The following is a 23,664-nucleotide window of genomic DNA, read 5'->3' on the forward strand; positions in this document are numbered from 1 at the left end:
CCGAGTACTCCTCGCTCTCGTTGTTTGAAGACCGGTTACGCATCCTTCGCGCCGTGTTCCAAAGCGTATTCATCGACGTTTCGCGCGATAAACCGTTCACGAATTGCCGCCAGAATCCGCGTTTCTTGGCTTTGATAAGGCTCTTGAGTTCGTGTTCAAGAGTCGAGTACGCTTCGAAATACTCGGGTGTTCCGCGTTTCCGGAAAAGCTTAAACGCGTCGGACTTTCTACGATAAACCTCAATGCATTGCTGGTCCCACCAAGGGGTAGGAGGTTTCCTACGAAAAGACGTTCCTGGAACCGGCCGAGTTTGAGCTCGAAGCGCGCTGTCCAAGATCAGATTGGAGAGGAAGTTATATTCCTCCAACGGTGGAAGCTCTTCTACCGACGACACGGCTTCATCTATCGCGGTCTTGAACGTTGTCCAATCGATATTACGGGTGAGGTCGTACGCGACGTTAACGGATTCCGACGAATTGAACCCACTGGCAATCGAAATGCCGATCGGCAAGTGATCACTACCGTGGGGATCCTGGATCACATTCCACGTGCAATCCAACGATAATGAATTAGAGCAAAGTGTGAGGTCTAATCTACTTCCATTTGAGGATGGACCAGCCAAACGTGTTACTTCTCCATTGTTAAGAATTGTCATATTGAAGTTATCACAGAGGTCATATATCAAAGTAGAACGGTTGTCATCATACAGTTCCCCCCAGCCTGTACCGTGGGAATTAAAATCTCCCATAATCAACCGTGGAGCAGGAAGTACCGAACAGATATCTGAAAGTTGTTTTCGATTAACAACGGCTCTAGGAGGAATATAAACAGAAGCAATACAAAGGCTCTTGCCTTTAACAAAAGCCTGACATGCGACAACTTCAATACCTGGAAATTGTGGAAGATTCACTCTATAGAAGGAATGGCACTTTTTGATCCCCAAAAGTACTCCTCCTCCACGCGAATCCTCACGATCCAGTCGAATAATGTTAAAATCATGAAAAGGAAGATCGATATCTGAAGAGAGCCAAGTTTCACACAGAGCAAATGCATCACAATCATTATTGTGAACCAAAAACATAAACGATTCTATCTTAGGAATAAGACTTCGACAATTCCACTGTAGAACAGTGATCAAATCCCCGACCTCGTTTGGAAAATTATCCATCGAAGGAGATGATTGCTGCAAGGAGGGGCCACTTTAATGTCAACTGCTTCAAGAGGGTTTTCACAGTAGGAAGCATTGCCAGAACAATGCTTTTCAGAGGATCAGAAATATCGAGGTAATTGAGGATACTGTCCACAATGTTATCAAATGAGAACAACCCAGATGAAGAAGGGGCTTGTGTTCTGAAAATCGGGGCATCGGGGGTTTTGGATGTCCCCGGGAGAGGTGGAAAATCCTGGGTATAATCAGTTCTGCGGAATCCAGGAGGAGTAGAAGTCTCCTTTTTTCCACCACTCCTTGATTTGGGCAAGCTGATTTGGGGTTCTTGATCTGCAACTTTCCGCGAACGGATGCGTTTTCGTTTCCGGGCAGAACCTTCCGAAAAACTGAAAGAAACTCCCTCCTCAGCCAAGTCAGAGCCAGACTCGTCATCTGACAAAAGAGCGAAGTGATTTGTTTCGTTGGTCGATGGCTTGGCTGTCTTAAGCATTTCTGCAAAAGACCGCCTGGAACGTTCTTTAAGAGAGCGCTCTAGTTTTTCCCCGCGTTGTTTGTACACCGGACACGACGAGAGACCATGAGGAGGAGATCCTTTGCAGTACACGCATTTTGGTGCCGTGACTGTGCAGGCGCCATCCTCGTGCTTCTCCCCGCATTTGGAACAGCGTGCCTTGCTGCCACAGTGGGACGCCGTATGTCCCAACTGCTTACAGTTTTGGCAGTTCATGACCCGGGGAACGAACAAGCGCACAGGTAGTCGAAGTTTTCCCAGCTCGATATACTGAGGAAGGGCTGAACCAGAAAAGGTCACGCGAAACGAGTCTGTGGGGGTAAAACTCTTTTTACCCTCGCTGACAGATACTGAGCCAGTTTTTGGACATCCAGTATCTTCACCGGGGGGAGCAAGGGGTTCTTGAAACGGCCAACCGCCTGTTTCTCCAAGATCTCGGGGGTCAGACTCGCTTCGGTGACCACACCTTCGATCTCCACATCACGAGCTGGTATGTAAACCCTGTACTCAATCGTAAAGAGCTGGGAGGCAGCAATCTCGTTAGCCTGCTTCAGGTTAGAAACGACAACACGAAGTTTATTATGCCTAACCTTCGTGATTTCGGTCACGGCCGAGTATCGCTTCGTCAGATCAGTGGAAATTTGCATCAAGTTCAAAGGTTTGTTTTTGGGCTGAAAGTAGACAACCCATGGCCCAGTCGAGTCATCTGGATAGGCTCGCGATCGGTGGCTTTTCTGAGACGAACCATGAATGACAACACGTTTTCGTCTTTTCTTGCCATCGAGTGGCAAACTGGTGTCATCTTCCGACAAAATGTCCATATCGTCTTCTGACGAGACGTCCATTTTGCCGTACTAGTGGGAGCGGTAAACGCTCTACCACTGAAACGATGCTTAAAACCACACAGACACAATAAACAGAAAAAAAACTACAAACACAGAAACACAAAATTAAATTTAACTGATGGGCGAGAGAAAGAAAGAAACAGGAAAAAAAAAACTTATCTGCTATACTACTACCACCGAGTGATTACACAGCAGCAGCGGAGCGACGCGCAGCGTGGGTGACCTTCGATGCGCGTGTGCGGGCGATCTTTGTAGTGATGTGCTTGTATTAGGCTCGGCACTCAGCTGGACACACGATGATGGATGACCGGTATAAATGCGGAGGCAGATGCTGACACTCGATGACGATGATCTGTGTGCCGGTATGCGTGATCACGCACCGATGGTGCGCAAAATGGTTGGCGAATTGGCAATCGCAAAAACAATTTTCCTTCCGATGATGCCGAAAACACACTTTCTTCTCAGAAAAAAACTCACTTTCAGATAATTGTTTAGCCGGGTACTATGCCAGTAATCACTAAGCGAGAAAAAACTGATAATTTAAACCAACCGAATACCGAGAAAACTTCCGAAATACAGGAGCGCGAAACAAGTCGACTGTACTTCTTGCTAGGTCGCAGTGGGATGAATGTTCACGTTCTGTTGACTATGAAGCTCTGGGCAACCAATAGTGGATGTTAGTAAGTCGCTTACGAAAGAAACTTTGGCTATATCTCTCGTAACGTTGAGTGAATCAAGATGATAATCGATCAGCACTGCTGGGAAGATTAGTACGGTCAATACATGGCAGGTGCCGAAGTGCGTAACGTACGTAACGTCATATTCTAAATTTCCAAAACAATTTTGAAATCCCATCTTTCTCTTTCCCAAATTAATCAAATATTTTAAAAAGCTTTAAAAATGTTGAACATCTGAAAAATGTGGAAATCCTGTAACTTGGATAATTTGCTGCGACACATCCATTGTTCATGAAGTTTCACAAGGATTCTAGCATCTGGATGGAGTTCAGGGAAACCAAATCAAATGAAAACATGTTGCTGGCTATTCTCAAATTTGAGAATTCAAATATGACCTAATAATTAACTAAACATCCAATACGATAGTTAATCATGCAGAACGATGAACTTCTCAAACTTCCGATTTTCAAACTATTAGTTTATCAGTTTCGTTTTTCGTAAAAATATATTTCTATATTTTCGTTTAAAAGATATTAATATTCTCCGTATTACGGTAGCTACGCAGTAATTGTGCGTTTTCCAATGGTTTAGTTGCGAGAATTTCATCGTAAAATAAGGTGCATTTGCGTAGCTGCCTGCTAAAATGTTGTGAATAAACAATTTCATAATCAATTAATCTTCTAATACCATCATTGCGCTTTGTCTTTCTCCAGACTGGGCCGCTATGAAGTGAAAGAATCCGCAACACGCCGACCAACATCTGGTAAACCGCTTAACGACGAGTTTTCAGGTGAAGTTAATGGCAACGAGAATGATTTTGGGTGAGGTTATTTCATAAAGTCAACATGTCATTTTCTAACTATGTATTTCGTCTGGCAGAATAAATCAGCGGTTCGGTGGATCGATAAATGGTCAATTTCCTAACAATCCCTATGGAGGTCTGAATCCTGGATTCGGAGGTGGAAATCCAGGTTTAGGAGGTGGAAATCCCGCTTTCGGAGGAGGAAATCCCGCATTCGGAGGTGGAAATCCCGCTTTTGGAGGCGTAAATCCCGCATTTGGAGGAGTTAATCACGCTTTCGGAGGAGGAAACCCGTACTTGGGTGGCAGTTACCCTCAACAATCTGGCTTTGGTGGAGGGTACGGTGGAGCAAATGGAATCTTAGTAGGACCCACAGGACCTACCGGAATAATTGGACGACCTTACAAAGGATATAACGGAGGATACCCCGGAGGATATCCCGGTGCTGGTGGCTATGGAGGTTATTCTGGATTCGGTAATCAAGGTGCATTTGGACAACCAGGAGGAGGTTTCTATCCCCAAGGAGGCCTTGGTCAAGGTGGAGGTTATTATGGCGGACAAGGTGTAAATGGACCAAGTCAATTCAGACCCGGTCAGTTTGGACCAGGGCAATTTGGACCAGGACAATTTGGAACTGGGCAGTATGGAACTGGACAATTTGGGCCAGGGCAATTCGGACAAGGCCCAGTTGGAGGGTTAGGACCAATTGGTGGTTTGGGGTCTATCGGAAGACCATTTGGAGGTCCTTTTGGGCCACAGTTTGATCAAGCAAAACAGGCCACAAAAAAAGCGGAGAAGAAATCCGTTTGAACCAAAGTTGTTGTGATATACTATTGAACTGCTTATACATACAATAAAAAAAAACTGTTACAAACTTACCGATAGTAGTGATGACAATGATTGAGTAGAACAATGCTCCGAAAAATGTCCACTGGATTTGATCAACGTCTTCGATACCATCCCACCCATCTTTTTTCATGGCAGTGAGAATCTCCTTCTCGAATGACTGAAAAAAAAAGAGTGGTATATTTAATATCTCAAACGGCAAAGAGCCAATCGAAAATTAATAACACGGATTGAAGTGAAGGGTGGTGAACCGGATAGTCTGTTCTTACATACCTGAAGATGAATGACAGCAGTCTCGGTCCAGTTATGTTGGTGCAGTACCGGTTTATCATTAGTCATCTTCCAAATAGCGTCTGTCAAATTGACACGAATAGAACTGATGCCTTTCTTTACCTGGAGTTGGAAAAAAATACCAGTATTATTTTGGAGGGGATAATATTTTTAATATTCTTGACTTGTTTTGGTACCATTTTATGATACCAACAGAAACTCCTGTATCATGGTGTTAGTTGAACTAGCTGTTATGGCAAACCAACGACTTTGCTCAAGATTGTTATTTTACTAACATTTATAGGGTAGCGCGCTACTTCGTCATAATCACCTATTTCCATAATATCGAGAAAAAAACATCAAATATATCAATGATTTCAACGTGAACAAATAAATAATATACTTAATCCTATCCTTAAGCTCAATAATACACTTCAATGTCTATAATACGCTGGGGCAATCGAAAGAAACTTGAAAAGAAACCCACACTATTTTTTTAATTTTCTTAATTCAAAGTGAATGAAAACTGGTCTTCCACCATCTGTGAATATAGATAAACAAAAAGTAACAAACACAACTCGGAGAAGTGCAAACTTTTCGCTAAGTTTTTCCGTTCCGTTTTGGAATGCTCGCCGGTGCATGGAAATGCTGCAGACCCAAGACAGGGGGAATTTCGGTCGCCTTGAAACAACAATGGATTCATGATAGTAATTGAGTATTCCACAATAGATCATCTAACTGGGCACAGTGCAAGGCAGATAAGCACAGGTTGGCTGGAACACACCCAAGTAACACTTGCAACATCTTGCATGAAAAATAAAAAAATTCCAGTTGTAAATAAATTATATATTAATTGCTTCTAAAACATCCTGTCAATGCATTCTTCAAACTGCACTACAATATGGCTGACCAATGAAGAATGAAAAAACATTTAATTTGTGCTTTCAACATCACATGTACGTTTTGTAACAGAGAAAAGTAAGATAATTGAAAAAGAAAGTTGATATTATATTTGTTTTTGTTGTTTGCAAAAATGGGGAATTTTATCCAGGATTTCTTTATGCAATTCAATTTATTATATTAAGCTTTTTCTAAGAGCCAATGAGTTTTTTAGAAGTAGAATGCATAGATTTACCATAAATTTGTAACCGCATAAATGTTTGCAGTACGGAATCTCAGTTTAGGCACTTTATTCACACGATAAAATTCCTAAGAAGAATAAGTTGTGTAAACAAATTCCATTCGTAGGAAGGATGAAATTAATTTACAACATGTCCAATACAGTAGGTTGCGTTATAGTCATAAATAAGTTGCGCAAGTCAAGCATATGTTATATATAGATCCCACCTCTTGCGCTTTTTTCGGTATAAATAAGTTGTATATAAGTGACTAGACGTAAATGTTTACCGCTGATATTGTCATAAATAAGTTATGTAAACCCGTTTATGACAAATTGTGTTGCTTGGGCAATTATTTGCCGTTAATGCTTATGAAAAGTTCACTATTTTTCCACAAAAGGTGCCAAAGCAAAAAAGTTTACCGGTGGATTTGGACTGGTCACAAATTCCTTTCCAAATTGATTTCCAACGCAAGTGATGTGAATTTCACGAATAAACACAAGGAGGATTGATTATAGCAAAACTTTCCATATAGGGGAAATGTCTCTAATGTTGGCCTATGGATCTAAGATTGGGCCCATCGCTAAAAATCTTGTATTTATCAATTTTATCTTAATAAACGCGTTATTGGGACATTATTAATGGATATTTTTGGTTGCTATTGAAAATTTAGTCGATTGCTGAATTTATGTATGAGCCCAAATTAGGGACACTTACGCCGCCAATTCTAGGCTACACTTGTGCTGATCATTGTGTCCGATGAAAGCTCGGTTGGTGCGTGTAAGGTACAAAGCTTAACTTTTTCAATTTCAAGTATACATGTAAATTACGTTCCTACAAAACCGACCAAATCATGACCAGACAATTATCTCCCACGACAATAAATTTTAAAAGACATTGACGTAAAAACCCGATCGACCCAAATTCACAAAATGCATATTTGCAATCCAAGACGTACCCAACAATCCATTCCCATTGTAAAACAACTTTTTCCATAACCAATTTCCAACACCAACGACAACCATCATTATTTAACACTTGAGATTTCGAAAGGCTAATTTATTGCCTCAGAACGAACATGTGAATATGACCATCCTAACTGCATACCTATCACAGCATTTCAAATGACGATTTTTTTTTAATTTTTTGATCGACCTTCTACGATTATGTTGAAACTTTGCACAGTTGTTTGTTGTTGTCCAACATGCCATTTTACATATTTCGTTCCCTAGTTTTGTACACGACTAACACTTGAAAAGGGCTTATGCAAAAATTATACGCATCAATAGAAAAACATATATCTCGCGAACGATTTGTTTGATCGAGATGCTGTCTTGGGCGAAGTTGCGGACAAGTATTGTATCTTTCAAGAAAAAATATACACTGATCATATTCCCACCATACATGAAGAAACCAGAACGGTTGACAAAGAACGAAAACGTAAACGCTGACATCGACTCGAAGCACGCGACAGACGACAAACATTCCCCAGGAATAGGAAACTTACCTACGCGACAATACATTTCTCCCTTTCGCGCGCATGAGCTAAGCCACCCGAGCGCACGAAAGAAAGATGCATAATAATAACCAATTAGGATCGAGAGCGCTTACTCTCTCCGATACATATCCATCTCCATTCGTTAGAATGGTGAAGTACTAGATTAGATAAACAACACATTGTAAACATAAAAACCGTTTAGAATAAAGAAATTAGGACAGTTTAGAGAGAGTCTTGACAAAAGGGAAAACCATTTATGATGTCAGTGGATGATGACAAACCCCTAAAAGAAAACGCTATAAATAGTGATTTTTAAAGTGTCCAAATGGTGACGGTAATGATAGAGCCTGACAATCTAAGTGATTTTCTAAATTACATTTACTAAGTGAAGTGAATCTACAGATATACAAGTGGTGAAAAACAAAATCAAAATCTGGTTACGGAGTGAGCAAAAAGGGTCTCGATAACATTTAGTGAAAATTAGTGAAAAAATGACATCTCACATCAAAAAGGTGACTAAGTGATCAGAACATCATCATCAACATCACTACAGCTCATACGGACTTTCACCAGAGTCACACAATTAAACTATGGATCCTCATCGCCGTTGTGATATGTTTCGTGTTTGTGTGGATTTATCGTGCAATTGAGAAAAACATTCAAGGACAAGCTATACGCGCAGCGCGTTCAGTAGCAACAGTTGCAACATTGGACGCAGATGTTGAAAGTGATAGTGCAGCATAAATTTTTCAGTGAGAAGAAAAAAAACACAGTGATTATGATTTGGACAAATTTTGTGTTCACAATGTATACCATATAGGGGGAGGAGGGGCATAGTGAGCATCCCGCAGTTTGGCCCTGGATCTCTAGCTGCATGAAACAAATCAACTGGTAGTAGGTTCAATATCATTATGTTATTGATCCTACGACCAATAAATTTGTTCCGAACGGTCGGAACTCCAAGCTGGTGCACGGGATGCTCACTATGCCCCACCTGTTCACTATTCCCCCTTTACCCCTAGGCATCTTATAAACTTCTACACACCCTGTCGGCATCTAAGAACACGAAAATTATTCTCAGAAAAATCACGCAGAACAAATCACGCAAAAAATGGCCCCATCAATCGAATGATGCAACAGTCATTAGCATCACTATGCCAAAAGAAGAAATTAAAACCCAACTAAAACATAATAGAAATAATTCATAGTATGTAAGTAAAACATTGTAACCATTGTATGTAGTCTATTTTGCTTTAAAAAAAAAGCTGTAAATACCAGGCTAAGTCCCGAACTACTAAGTAAGAAAGAAAAACTTAATTACGCATTAAATACTGATGTTGAAAATTATTTACAAGTAGAATTTAATAACATACACGATGAAGATTTTCATGTCATCATTAAAAATATTAGATTTTGGAATTTAGAAATTCAGAAGATAAGGAAATTATTCAATTGCATACGACTAGACACAAGACTAGTCCTACTCATACACTACAGGTATCGCCAAAACTTCCGCTTCGTGCGAACACGCTTTTAAAACACTAAAAGCAAAGAACATAAAAACAAATAAAATGGCTAATGAGAATCAAAAACTTTTCGAAATGAAGCAGGCAACGTCTATCGTACCCATGTACGACGTCTCAGCCGATGACTTAGAAGCATTCATTGATGCTATAACATTGATAGCGGAAATAACAGCAGCAAATCAAGTTGCAATTGCTGTAAAATTTGTATAAACAAGACTAACGAAAATAGCAAGATTAGGACTCGGAAACAGTCTGAACATACTACAAGACATCATTAACGATCTAAAAGCTCGCTGCAAAAGTCAGGAGAAACTAGAATCCCTGATAACTAACCTTAAACAAACTAAAAGAAAAGGGAAAACTGTTGAATTTTGTGAGGAGATGGAAACTCTCACATTTTAATTAAAAAGTCTCTACATTGAACAATAAGTTCCCGAAATCTTTGCAAATTCAATGGCAACACGCGTTGGTTTGGAAATCCTTTATAAACGGGATCCTCTCAAATGAAACCAAAATTATATTGAAAACAGGAAGCTTCACGAACATTGAAGAAGCTATTCTCAAAGTTTTTTTTGTCATTCGTGACTTGTCAGGGGGTGAGATTTGAACTCGTGACTTTGGCGTAAGAGGTTTGGATGTCAACCACTAGGCCGGGGTCGCCCCCATCCTCAAAGTTAATGAAAATGTCGACAGCAATAATGCCCAAATGCTGATGACAAACACCGTCAGACAGCAACCAAATCATTACTTCAATAATAATTACAAAATAGGAGCAACCATACGTACAGATACCAAAACTGATCAAACCAAAGAAACCATAACTTCAGAGGAAATGGGGAACAACGTTACTCCAATAACAATATACAACGAAATTTCCAAAACATCAATGGCACACATTTCCAGCGTCAACGTTTCAACACAAACAGGCAGCAAATCGAAATAATAAACAATTTAGAAGAGTTTATGCGGGGGCAGCGGAACAGTTACTCCCTGCGCCTCAAATTAACTCGTTCACCGGCACACAGCCTACCTTGCAAAGACAAAACATGATGAGCCAAGCAAACCTGACTTGCTCACCAAATGCTAGCGTAAACCAGCTGGCACCAGGAAGCATGCAACAAATGCAACGGTATCCCCAGTTCGATTTTTTAGGACAATGCCCACACCTGTCTCGACTTATGCAATGAACTTGGTTGCAATAAATTATATTACATTGCATGTACATATGGCAAACACCAAATGTTCATTCATAATTGATTCAGGTTCGGACATATCAGTATTTAAACGGGATAAGATATCAAGTTCACAACTAGTTAACCATATGAAATGATTCCAAATAACAGGTATAACAGAGGGCGTAACTGAAACTCTCGTCGAAACTGAGACCATTTTACAATTCGAAAATGGCCTTAAACTTAATCACAATTTCTAAATTGTAAATAGCAATTTTCCGATTCCGACCGATGGCATATTAGGCCGGGACATCTTTTGTAAATATACGATCAGTGGTTATATAACTTTTTTTATCGAAAACCATTCGATCAAGTTTCCCATAGAAGCCTGTACATATAAATAACTTTAAACCAGTTATGGAACCATTACGAATCTATCACACACTTAAAACAAATATTAGTTAGAAACGACCTAATGAAATTGATGTAAGAAATATTCCAGATTTTTTTTTTTATTTGATTTCCGTGCTGAGCACCAATGCTACCGACCCCAGGGAAGCTCCCACACCTGGACCCTACCTATCGACTCATCAACTCATGAACCGGGGACCAACGGCTTTACTTCCCTTGATTCGTGATCAGAGATGTTATGCCTCAGAACATCCCGGCGGCGCCGACTGGGATTGAACCCAGGCCTGCTGGGGTGAGAGGTAATCACGCTTACCACTACACCACCGGCGCCGCTATATACCAGAGTATGTAAAAAATGATTTTTATAAACTAACTGACAAGTACGCAGATGTATTTTGTCTACCGAATAAAGCTCTTTCAACAATCAACTTTTATTCTCAAAATATAAACTTGAGTGATAATAATCCTGTTTACATCCCAAATTATAAGACAATTTACGCGCAAAGCGATGAAATTAAAAACCAAGTAAATAAAATGTTTAAGGAAAACATAATCGAACCGTAAATACCACCCAATTCTTCTAGTTCTAAAAAATTCAGAGGATAACACAAAGTCTAGTTGTTTATTTTCGGCAACTGAACAAGAAAATTTCAGCAGATAAATTCCCGCTACCAAGAATTGATGCTATTCAGCACTCTTGACTAAATGTCAGGATTCTATCAAATACCCTTAGATGAAAATTCAAGGAAATTTAATTCCTTTTCCACCCAATCGGGACATTATCAATTCACAAGATTACCATTCGGATTAAATATTAGTCCGAATAGCTTTCAAAGAATGATGACGATAGCAATGAAAGGTCTAACACCTGAAAAGGCTTTCGTCTACATAGATGATATTATTGTGGTAGGATGTTCGATCCGACACCACTTGGAAAATGTATCGACTGTTTTCAACAGACTACGAAAGTACAATTTGAAGTTAATCGCGAAAAAGTGCAAATTTGAAAGCATCGACGTGGCGTATTAAGGTCACAAAATTACTGATGTAAGACAATATGTAGCATTCTTTTTTTTAAATTCTGCAATTACTATCGCAAATTTGTACCAAATTTTGCAAATATAGCACACCCTTTGAATCAATTACTTAAAAAAAAAGTTCAATTTAATTGGTCAAATCAGAGCCACGAGCATTTGAAACGCTTAAACGGTACCTGATATCATCAACTATATTACAATATTCAGATTTTTCAAAGATGTTCAGTTAAACCACCGATGCATCAGATGTTGGATGCAGAGCGGTGTTATCTCAGGATATAAACGGCAATGACCTTCATTCACTGGGCAACTAATCATTTCAAAGCATATCTTTATGGCAGAACATTTTTAGTAAGAACACATCACAGACCTCTAGTCTTTCTCTTTGGAATGAAAGACCTGACTTCTAAATTAACTAAGATAAGGCTTGATCTAGTAGAATATGATTTAACGATTGATTATATAAAAGGAAAATCAAACCGCCGATGGTGAGACAAGCCATTTTCTTAAATTTTCCCGTGCAGCAACCCCTTCTACCATCTCCCAGTTGATGATCAGGGCTCTGAATTGTCGATGTCGATGCCGATGAGCTTGTCGATGATCAACTTTGATGGATACAATTACATTAAAGTTGATATCAACCATCAGTCATCTTGACGTTGAACATACCTGAGACTTGGATTGGACAAACTATGCAGAACAACTATGATGAAGATCGCATCGATTCGACTTCTTTGCAAAAAGTTGTTCATTATTTAATACTCAGTACGTAGCTGGACATTGCAAGTGCATTCTCGCTGATATAATATACGCAAGGATAAACGCGGAGCACTCAGCCAAAATTAAATGATTTATAAATAACATAAATCCACTGTTACCAGTAGTTTGTGGTGTATCCCCTAGTTTAGTGCATGTCATCTTAGCACATTGAGAAATGATGATTTGTAGCCTTTATTTCAGTTTTCATTCTTGCTTTGATCGCAAGGAACCAATTGAAAGGTTACGCTATGTAGGGTAGGGAACTGCTTCGGCCTAATAGCCCATTTTGGGCCTATCGAGCAGAAAACTTCAAAAAAATCCATGATTCCAGAGTTAACAAGTCAATTATGCGTTTGATACGATACTTTAGTTAACAAGCTACCGAACGAAGTCAATGACAACGCGTGATATGAAGGTTTGCACCCAATATTCCCAAAAACAAAAGCAGCGCTCCGGCCGAATCAATTTTATCTTCATTCGATAGGCCGAAGTGAATTCATTGGCGTTTCAATGGCGTTTCAATGCGTTAGGCCGAGTTTAGAATCCGTAGGCCGAGTTTGGCGTCAAGAAGCAGTGTTAGACTTTTGACAATATCTCAACGATTGGTTTCTCTTTATCAAATCTTACGGTACATACGGAAAGGTAAATAAATTTGGAAGCCATCAGTAATAATAACATTCCGTTTGTTGCTAAACTGCACTAGATTAAGAAATACAAAGTGCGGGTTGTGCTTAATAGGCCGAAAATGGGGTGGTCAACCCTATACCCTTTGAAGAGTGACAGCATCCTCCAAAAGCGTGCATCTTTGTCAGTTAAAATCGTATTATTTGGCAAACAAATCAACTAATGCCACCAATGCATCAAAACCCTAGTCTTACCATTTCAAACTAGAGAACATCGAGTAGAAGATTAGGAATCACATAGAAGACTAACCCATTTTTTCTTGTTTAAAGATCATCCTCGGTGCAGCACTATTAACACTATTAACAACGCATAAAATGTAACAAGGACTAACCCAGCCAAACAGAATGCACGTATATTCAAAGTTGTTTCTGTGATATACAAACATATATACAAACAAACAAATCGTATAGAATGCAACAAAGGGCCTACACCTATAAAAGTGGAGGCCATACGTGCAAATTTTTATTTATTTTGAACGAGTTGATTTGACAATATATACGAATTAATTAATCTGTATTAGCAAATTCAATTTGAAAAGCCTTAAGATTTAATCCGATTTAATTTGTAATACAGTACGATGGAAAAATGATTCATCGCATATAAGTCGGAAATTTGAATTCTATATGATTTAACTTAAACATAATGCGTTGTATGTCATACTTATATGCGATGTTGACTTAAACTGTAGTTATTTACAATACTATCTGTACACTGTTATACGACTTCTGGTTGTCTGGGAAGATGTGTTTCTTTGATTACTGAAAAATCCTATTCCTCTAGTTTACAACTGGAAGGGAGAAGCAAACTCGAAAAATATGATCGTCAAAAAAAGTCAGAATCAAGCTGTCACGAACTATTATTAGGAGCCACGCTTTGATTGTGCTTTTCTTACAGTTGAACAAGAATACACAAGGCAGTATTGAAATCTTGCATGACAAACTGTCGTTTCCATTCGATGGAACACTATTTTTTTAATTCATTCATTGAATATACTCAAATCAATATTGAAAGATACCATTAACTAAGGATTTTTTCAAAATATTCAGTGGCATAATAAAATACAAATTAGAAAAGTTCATTTTCTTACTGCACACTAAACAATCTCAAACAATCACTATACACTCAAAGGAAAAAAAAAAGTTATTTTTCAAAACCTATTTTGATTTGATTTCAATGGCATACATTGTCATGACAAGAACAGCTATACAATGAATTTCGGGTGTGTGATATCTGCTTCTCCTTCCAAGGTTTAAAGTTGTCAGGACTACGGTTCAGTGATAGATCTTACATCGTAACGCACTACGAAGAGGTGATCTACCCGCGTTATGTGGGATGTTGTATGTTAGTAGTACAGTTTTTGATTTCTCTACGATTAAAATGCAATTATAGGCAAATATTACACATAACTATAACAATGACTACAGGGAAAAAGATGACAACAATTATTTGTTTTGTTTTGTGCCAGACAGGAAGCGAAGCTTTTTTTTACCGACCACTGATTTTTCCAAAGTTGCATTCTGTTCCGTCTTTACCCATTACCGCACATCTTGCTATTCACCATCAGTTGGTATCCGACTACGCTGGCAGCAAATACCTTTCAGGAAACGTTTCAATTGAACCGGAATGCTTGAATTTGCGATGATTGAAGTTTCGAGGAAGAGATGCAAAAACTTTTCTCGAAATTGCATCACCATTCCATTTAGCTAGCCAAGCGCATCCTGAAACTGAACTGCGATGTTGCATCCGTGTTCGATCTTCTTTCTCCGTAAATATGCTTCGCGTCGACAATTTCTCCATTGCCACCAGGACGATGAAATTGTTGACCAAAGTTGTGGTAGTATATTTTTTCGCCAAAGGGAGAAAGGACAAAAAGCTATGTGGATTTGCGATAAAGGTATCTATTTTTTGTGACGACTCAATTTTCAACAAAAATCAATCAGATTGTATAGTTTTATATGACAAACTGAAATAAGTCACTTATTAAAACTAGAAATTGGAGCATAGTATAGTGCGTTGAAAAATATAATCCAAGAAGAACAAAGCACATTAAAAAAAAACTTTAGATCACATTTAGTAATCAAATTACGTTGCGCAACGTATGCCTCATTCATGACACAATTAAATTAACCTCAGAAGCAGCAGGGAAACCCAATCAGAAATCCCAAAAACACTGTTACAAACCTAATTCTTCGGCTTCCGCTAGCTGCTGCGAATTGGAAACTTCTTATTGGATAGCAGCCCCACCCTCAGGGCAGCACGCAAAATAGAAAATGAAAATCGTCGATGGCCAATAAAAAGCCAACAAACTTCGCTGTCAGAAGAGGCTCCTTGGTGTGCAGGCAGTAACTTCAATAAGAGCAATTTGTGTTCCAATTCATTGAAAGTTACATTTAAAGAAGCATAAACATAATTGAAGAAAATTTGTGGCGTACTTACTAAAAACCAGTTTAGCAGTTTCCCCATTTCAATAGGGTGGGAAAATAATTTCCGAATGCAATAAGTTTATTTTTTAACATTCTGTTTTAAACACTGGTAGAATATGATGCTTAATTGATTTACTGTCTCCATGTTGTTGTTGTTCAATGACCAAATCCTCTATTAGAATCAGATTGGATTATTGGATTATTTAATAAATGTACGGTTCACCGGGGAAAGCAGTGTTATCATAAATTGCAACAATAGAGTTCCACTCCCATACCCAGTCAGTACACCGTAGTACGTCAGTACGTCAGAAGTCAATTCAAGATAATTTTTATCTAAATGCACCCCGTTTCCTTCCTACTAGCATAACTCGGGTTGCAGAAAATGCCACACATTTTTTTGATTGCCCTTAACTGGCATTTGTGGCGCTGTTTGTAGAGCACCCTTGAAATATATTTATTCACCATAATATTTTCTGTACACTTCAAATCTCAAAATTACTTTAACAACGCAAAGTTAATTACTTGTGTTATCGAAACAAAAAATTCTACTGGAAATTGGTTTTCAAATGAATATTTACTGAGATTATGGAAATTTGGTCTCAGAACAAGTAGAATTCAACAATTGAAATGGTTTGAAAGACTTTATGGTGCAGATCATGCTCGCAAATAAAAGCTCACTCCAGCAAATCAACGACACCAGCTGGTAGAGGAAAGATATGATGCATGTGTGAGCTTTTATTCGCGACGACTAATGCCATTGTTTACAAAGGAAATTTTTAGCTTTTTAAATATTGGCACCACGTTGGCATTCATGTTAAAACAAGTAATTTTTATGCAAATCGTATACTCGCGCTGCTTGGTGTGAGAATTCAGACCTGAGCTGTCCACCACACAACAGGTCGTGTTGACAGCAACCAGCTATCTAGTTGAGATGTCGACTTAATTAAGCCATTATATTCATATGGTAGTAGTGGCTAATGATTTTTTCGAATGAGATACGATAGGTCTTGTCATTCGGAACAACTTTACTGAAGACAGCAAACTTCTATCTAGTCGTACTGTCAAGTTCAAGCAAGCTATAAGATGTAAAATTTCATACTAGCGTCACATGGTGAGTGAATTCTGAACTGAGCTGTCCATCATCAAATAGGTCTTATTCATTTAAAAAACTTTGTCCAAAACCACTAGCTTGTATAGAGCCGAGGTCGCAAGTTAAAGCATTAAGATGTTAAATGGTATACTAGCAATAAGAAGTTTAAAAAGTGCTCTAGTGTGATGTACACCATCCGATGAGTCTCTTCCACTTGAACAACTTTTCCAATGACAGAAACCTTCTATCTAGTCAATATGTCAAGATAATAATTTGAAAACAAATGGCATGTTAGTGCCACCTGGAAGACATATTCTAAACTCAATTGTGCACCTTCCAATAGGTTTTATCCATATGAACAGCTTTAATAAAGACCGCAACCCAGTGATGTAAATCATAACAAATTTGAAACTGGTTACGCATTTAGAATTACCCTTTGCGCCCTTGTAGGAATTAAAAATAAATAATCTTTATTTTCAATAATTGGCTCAAACAATACATGATTGAACGTGTTTTAGGTATATATTTTATTACACCACACTATAAGAACATAGCCGTTGCTTATCGCAAAAACCCAAACAACCCAAGTAACAATTCAAGCTGAATTGTAAGAACAGAATTTGATTATTGGTTGATTTAAAGTGTACGAAGCTCATTAACATCAGGCTGAATATACAGTTGATTATAATTAGTAGCACATGAAGCGAATTGTATCCCCATAATTCAACCTCAGTAAGTTAGCTGATCTAAAGACTGAACAAGACTTATTTAAGCTTAATACTACTCCACAAACCAGCAATGCGCTACAAATATTTTCATAGCCTGATAGAATAATATGAATTTATTGCACAATATTGTTAAATGTCGTCAGTGTCACTTGTTCCATTTCCGACATTTTAATTATTCTAAATTCACTGGCTACCTTTCTAATCCCAAGCAGCACCAGCAGTAGAGACAAGGAAGAGGAGCTTTTGAAGAATAGCTCCACCTAGACATGGACTGCGACGACGTCGGAAGTATAAACACTAGTAATCCTGTGTTTTATCTGTTCACCACTTTATATTGCACTAAATTTTCATACCGCATTTCAAAAATATGATTCAATTATAGCACTAAAATAGCATCGAAATACATCGCACACTTGTTTCCAAATTGTGTTTAGTGCACTTGAAATGAGAGGAATGTTTTACTGTCACAATTAATTGTTTACAATTGTGCATTGCTGTATAATACTCTTTGGGTTGCTATTATTCAACTTAACTTTGACGTGCTTCAAGTTAATGATCATACCTTTTGCCACAAATATGCATATTTGGTCGAGTGGGTATAGTTGACGCCTGTGAATCAACGACTGCCGGTTCAAATCCCGAAATGTAAAGGTAATTTTTAGACATATAATAGCAATATAAATATGTAAATCCAATTAGTCAGCAACATTCTATAAAGCAGTCTCATTAAAAGTATAAGGTATGAAGCGGTCTTCCATTATTATTTTTTAAATAAAACATGAAGGCTGAGCAAGGGTAGGAAAAGACTGTTGGTTAATGCCTTGAAAAGTTTATAATTTATATTACTGTTAAGCTTTGGGCTGATTAAAATCACCAGATTTAGATGTTTAAAAGCTGAAAAAAGGTTAAAGTGGTTTATGTACAACAATTATTCAAACTAAGACTGAATTAAAACCGTTGAAAGAACACTTGTTGAGCATCAATTTGTTACCTGGGAATAGATAAGTGCGGTTGAGGTCATACCGGATAAAAAAGGTAAATGTGAGAGTACACCAAGCACCATTGTATCAGCAACAAGTCAACAACACATTTGCAAAAATTCATTCAATAAAATTATGTAACGGGTCGGGTGTTTTGGGAAGAGGAACTAATTACTAACTTCACTTAAGCGCCAGGTAGACGAATCTAGCGTGAAGGAGCGATGGTCTCAAATGGACCCGTCCCGGCTTGGAGACATCAGGGCGAGTTCAATCAAACTCTTAGTGGCGGCAAAGCGGTTACGAACTCCGGAAGACTTACCAACAGGGAAAAGCCTTAATACATCGGCAAAAGAGGTTTCCTATGGTGGTTTTCCTCAACTTGCCTACAGGGGAAACGGAATACGGATAAGCGGAAAAATGATGTATCCAATTAGATCCTTAAAAGAACAAAACTGCTTTTTCATTCTCCTCAACTAGATTCTAGGGTCTATGGCGTGCCAAGAAGAAAAGATTTTTTTCAGGTGTGTTGTAAGGCTGGTTTTTCTTTTCTTAAATCGGTGATGGGGTTAGTAGAGTGTGTACAATGGACTGGAGTGCACTTAAAGTTATCTGACCTGTTTTTGGACGTGTGGTTTCGGTGATTTTTGCGATACGCTGCAGGGTGCCGGTGGGGGGTAGTTTTCCACCAACGGCGGGCGTCGTGGTGGTGCGACAAATCGTGGTTTCGATGCGATATACCACGCGGCGTGCGTCTTGGGTATCGCGTCGTCGAGCTTCGAGAACGAGGGCACGAGGTAGCAGATTACCCCACGCTACTAAGGTGAGTTTCCGATCGGTAGGAACGAAGCTTCCCCCCACGATTTTCACCTCAACAGGTGGCTATCGACGGACAGGTGGCGGACGGGTAGCGCCGGTATCGTTGGGCGGCATCGAATCGTTGGGGTTCTGTCCGATAATACGGCCGACACGTGGACTCCGACGCTCGGTCGAGTCGGTCTGGTGAACGGGATCGGCCGGTTCTATTTTTCCGTCCCGAGGGGTGCACCCTTGTTAAAAGGGTTTAAATCTTTGCGAAAACCTTATCACCCACGCGTATTCCACGTAAACCTCGAATGCACTTTTTTTTATGAGTTTCTATTAAGCACCGTAAAATTTCCAGACGAATTACAAAACTCATTAAATTTTTCTACCACCGTTTCCTACTAATCTCTGCTCTAACCCGATCTAGCCCTTCACGCAGTTTTGAACCAATCACTATCCAATTGGGGAGTCTCTCTCATCTCGACTCGTGAACGAACCTGAAGTCTACCTTGTTGAAGTTCGGTTCCCATTATCGCACACGTTCGGACGAGTCTATTCGGTGGCATAAACTCTACCTACCAATCGTCATATGAATTCCTCGTTTGACGTTCTTTGTCGGTTTGAATCCAGAGACGTGGAACGCGATTCACTCATGTGAAAATAGTCATTTAACGAGGTTGTGTAGGAATGTATTTTAACTTTTTGACGAGAACTACGTATTTGTTGACTATACTGGGGTGCAAATAAAAAAATATGTGTGGTGAAGGAGTGTTAGGTTTTGAACGCTTGTAACTTTGTCATTTATAGATGAAATTTAAATCCAAATACGGCAATTACATTACGAACCTGCAGAAATAAATATTTTTTTTCCCATTTTTACGTAATGAAACTTTTGAAAATGTACAAATGATAATTTTATCACTGTTTTTATGAAATAAGCCTTTTTCCCAAACCCAGCCATCATAAACGAATACCACTTGGTTGCACATCATTCTGCTTGAACATGAAAAGATATAAATCAGCGCTGATCTCCTGCCTCTGCTCATTACCGATTCGGACGGCGTAGCACTAGGTCCTGCAGCAAGCAGGACCAAGTCAGCTGCCAAAGGTGGATCACAGCGTGTCCACCACAATGAGGAATGAAAAAAACGTGCATGTAAAACCTCCTCCCCCTTAACAACCTCTCCCTCTCGCCCCTTAACATAACCCGAAAAAGACATGGACTTTGACGATCATTTCAATCAAACCACAATTATGTAGGTTAAACAATTAATTTTTTACATGCAGAGCCAACATTTTCAAAAAATATTGCTTAACAGGAGACATACACTCGATGAATTACCAACAACTGACTGTAAAACATATCTGGTACCTCTATATATGCAATTATATTAACATCCAAAGTCCATCCTTTTTTACATATTCTGCACAAAAGAAACTTTTTGCTCCGCCCCATTCATAAAAAACGGCGGGAAATCCTATCAGGTTCGGTTGCACATCGTTCTGCTTGAACCTGAAAAGATATAAAACAGCGCTGCTGTCGTGCTTTTGCTCATTGTCGCTTTGGACGGCGTGGTAAGTCAGCGGCTAAAGGTGGATCACGGCGTGACCACAATGAGGAATGCGATACAATGAGGAATGAGGAAAACCAATGTATGTAAACCCTCCCCCCCCCCTTCACAACAACCTCCCCCCCCCTCAACAACCTCTCCTCACCCAAACAATAAACCCGAAAAAGACATGGACCTTGACGATCACGGAAATAAATTTTAAACAAACCACAATTATTAGTAAAAACAGAAGTTTTTCCCTTAATTTCTTCCCACACCAAATCTTTCAAATTTGAGAAAAAAAAATTGCTTGAAAGACATATTCGATGATATTACGTTGGTGAATTACACACAACTGATGGTAAAACATATCTGGTACTCCTATATATGCAACTATATTAACATCCAAAGTCCATCCTTTTTTACATATTCTGAACAAAAGAAACTTTTTGCTCCGCCTTATTCATAAAAAAAACGGCAGGAAATCCTATCAGGTTCGGTTGCATGTGCAGCAAGCGGGACCAAATGGCGGGAAATCCTGTCAGTTGCGGGGCTTAGAAAGTATGTTTTGTGCAGAATATATAAAAACGGGGGGACTTCGGATGTATTTTTTCTGCAAAATATGTAAAAAATGAGGGACGTCGGATGTTAACCTAAATGCATATATCATGCATCATAGATAGAGATAGATAGATAGGTTCTTCGTCATACTGCGGTCGTGTCTAGGACACAACCCCTTAATTTTTTTTAATAAGTGTAACCTTGTTAAAATTAAATTATCGAGAACAAAACGTATGCGAAACATAACGTTAATCAAATCATCACATGCTCGACTGCTCACACAGCACTCCTGTAAGATTCAATTAACGATTTCCTTTAAAATGTTTGTATTGTGGTTATTAGTAGGATTACATTTTTTGTTTGTTCTTTTTATGTTAGCTATATATTTGAACAAACTTTATTACTCCAAAGACACTGCGGCTAGAAACATCTCGTGAAGATTTTATACAAAAATATTCATTCTGGATAAACTTGCTTGAACGATACAGTCCATTTTAAGTACTGCCATAACATTTGTTGTATGAAACGTATACATAATATGCAAGAAGTTCACTCTTACATTTGATGGGCATGCAATTTTTTGCGTCTAGATATTAAAAAATATATTTGGATGGCCACCCCTCTGAATGTTTTAAAAACCTTGAGATTTAGATTTATATCTGTAACAGTCTTGAAGTTTACCAATCTTTCAAATTTCTAAAGTTATCAATAAATTTGTAAATTCAGAACATTTTATTTATTACTGAATTTTTGTAATTGAATATCGCGATTAAGAAGCAGACAGTAAAACAGAAGATACTTATAAGCGAAACGTTTTTAATTTTATGTTCAATGAATTGAGGCGTGAACTGGGTAAGAATGACAAATCACATAAATGGCCCACGTGTTTGGATTCATAATTACATACTACATAAAACACTATTTTACAATACAAATACGAGGGAAATAATCACAGATAGTAAAAGTTAACTGCGCAAAAAGCTTGAGAAATTTTAATATTGTCAATAAAATTAAAGAGGGGATTTTAAAAGTCATGTACCTCAGGTCAATTAAGAATAAATGCGGAATCATTCACAACAGTCATACCATTGTAGCATCACAGTGCAAATTCCAAGTGATCAGTGTAATTAGTTGGAAAAATTTGGTGAAGTGCAGGAAAAATGACGAGTTATACGAAAGCAGAGAAGACCGGAGATGGAAATCGCTTGTTTTATTCAATAGTACAGCAAATATCTGGTCGATTGGTGTTCGATGAAGAGTACTATGAAGAAGCTCCATTACGTAGAGCCACAGTAAGATATTTGAGAGAGCATAAAAATGATTTCATGAATGTGATAATAGGTGAAATTGTGGTAAACACAAACGAATCAATGGAAAATCTTAATGATGTGAAACTGAACGAGAAAATTGAGAGCCATTTAAAAGAGTTAGAAAAAGATGGAACGTGGCAGGCGCTGAAGCGCTGTTGGCCATCAAAGAGGTGATTAAGAAAGGAATTCGTGTTTATAACCCAAACTATCAACCATTGGAACTAGTGGAGTTCACCTTCGAACCTCTTCGGATACGGTTGTGTTTGTTTCTGTTTTGTGCGTGCGTTCGCTGATTTTGCCAGATAAGCGCTGGCACTCTGCCTCCCGGACGGTTATACGTGTGTGATTGGTGGTTTTCTCGCTTTCCGAGAAGTTTTGGAATCGAAAAAGAAAACGTTATGCATCATGTTTGCAGGCATCAATAGAGATGTCGCTATCTGCGTTGTTTGTTTTTTTTTTCTTCGCTTATGCTCCCGGTACAGAAATTTTTGGGCCAGCGCCGGTGGTGTAGTGGTAAGCGTGATTGCTTTCTTACACCCCAATGGGTCTGGGTTCAATCCCAGCCGAGGTCGGTGGGATTTTTCTGAGGCATAAAAATCTCTGGTCACGTCTTCCTTCGGAAGGGAAGTAAAGCCGTTGGTCCCGGCCCATGTATGTTGAATGGGTGCGATATCCTACGCAGGTGCGGAAGCTGCCTTCCTGCACATTCGATTGCCGTCAATGGATGGCAATCGATGTCCGTCGGTGATTGGCACTAGATTGCGGAACAGAGACCGACGTTAAATAAAGGAAAAACGAAGAAGAAGAAGAAGAAGAAGAAGAAGAAATTTTTGGCGTCGTGTGTCATAGTTTTTGATTTCAGTTTGTTTACGCGTTGTATGATTTTGTGAGCGGTCA

General features: G+C 38.9%; 2 protein-coding genes across 2 annotated transcripts in view; one reads left to right on the forward strand and one right to left on the reverse strand.

Moving 5' to 3' along the window:
• Positions 1-4,813, forward strand: part of LOC135713174 (uncharacterized) — a 64,340-nt gene extending 59,527 nt beyond the window's left edge. The window contains exons 4-5 of the mRNA XM_065236286.1: positions 3,915-4,022; positions 4,081-4,813. Of these exons, the coding sequence (XP_065092358.1) occupies positions 3,915-4,022; positions 4,081-4,813 (841 nt within the window). The remainder of the gene's footprint in view (positions 1-3,914; positions 4,023-4,080) is intronic.
• Positions 1-23,664, reverse strand: part of LOC135713175 (uncharacterized) — a 122,437-nt gene that overhangs the window by 15,182 nt on the left and 83,591 nt on the right. Inside the window, exons 4-5 of the mRNA XM_065236287.1 lie at positions 5,123-5,242; positions 4,879-5,009 (exon numbers count right to left, since the gene is read on the reverse strand). Of these exons, the coding sequence (XP_065092359.1) occupies positions 4,879-5,009; positions 5,123-5,242 (251 nt within the window). The remainder of the gene's footprint in view (positions 1-4,878; positions 5,010-5,122; positions 5,243-23,664) is intronic.

This window comes from Ochlerotatus camptorhynchus, unplaced genomic scaffold (assembly GCF_037179485.1).
Source record: "Ochlerotatus camptorhynchus isolate MF236.1 unplaced genomic scaffold, CSIRO-AGI_Acam_v1.1 ptg000542l, whole genome shotgun sequence".
In the NCBI taxonomy this organism is placed as follows: domain Eukaryota; kingdom Metazoa; phylum Arthropoda; class Insecta; order Diptera; family Culicidae; genus Ochlerotatus; species Ochlerotatus camptorhynchus.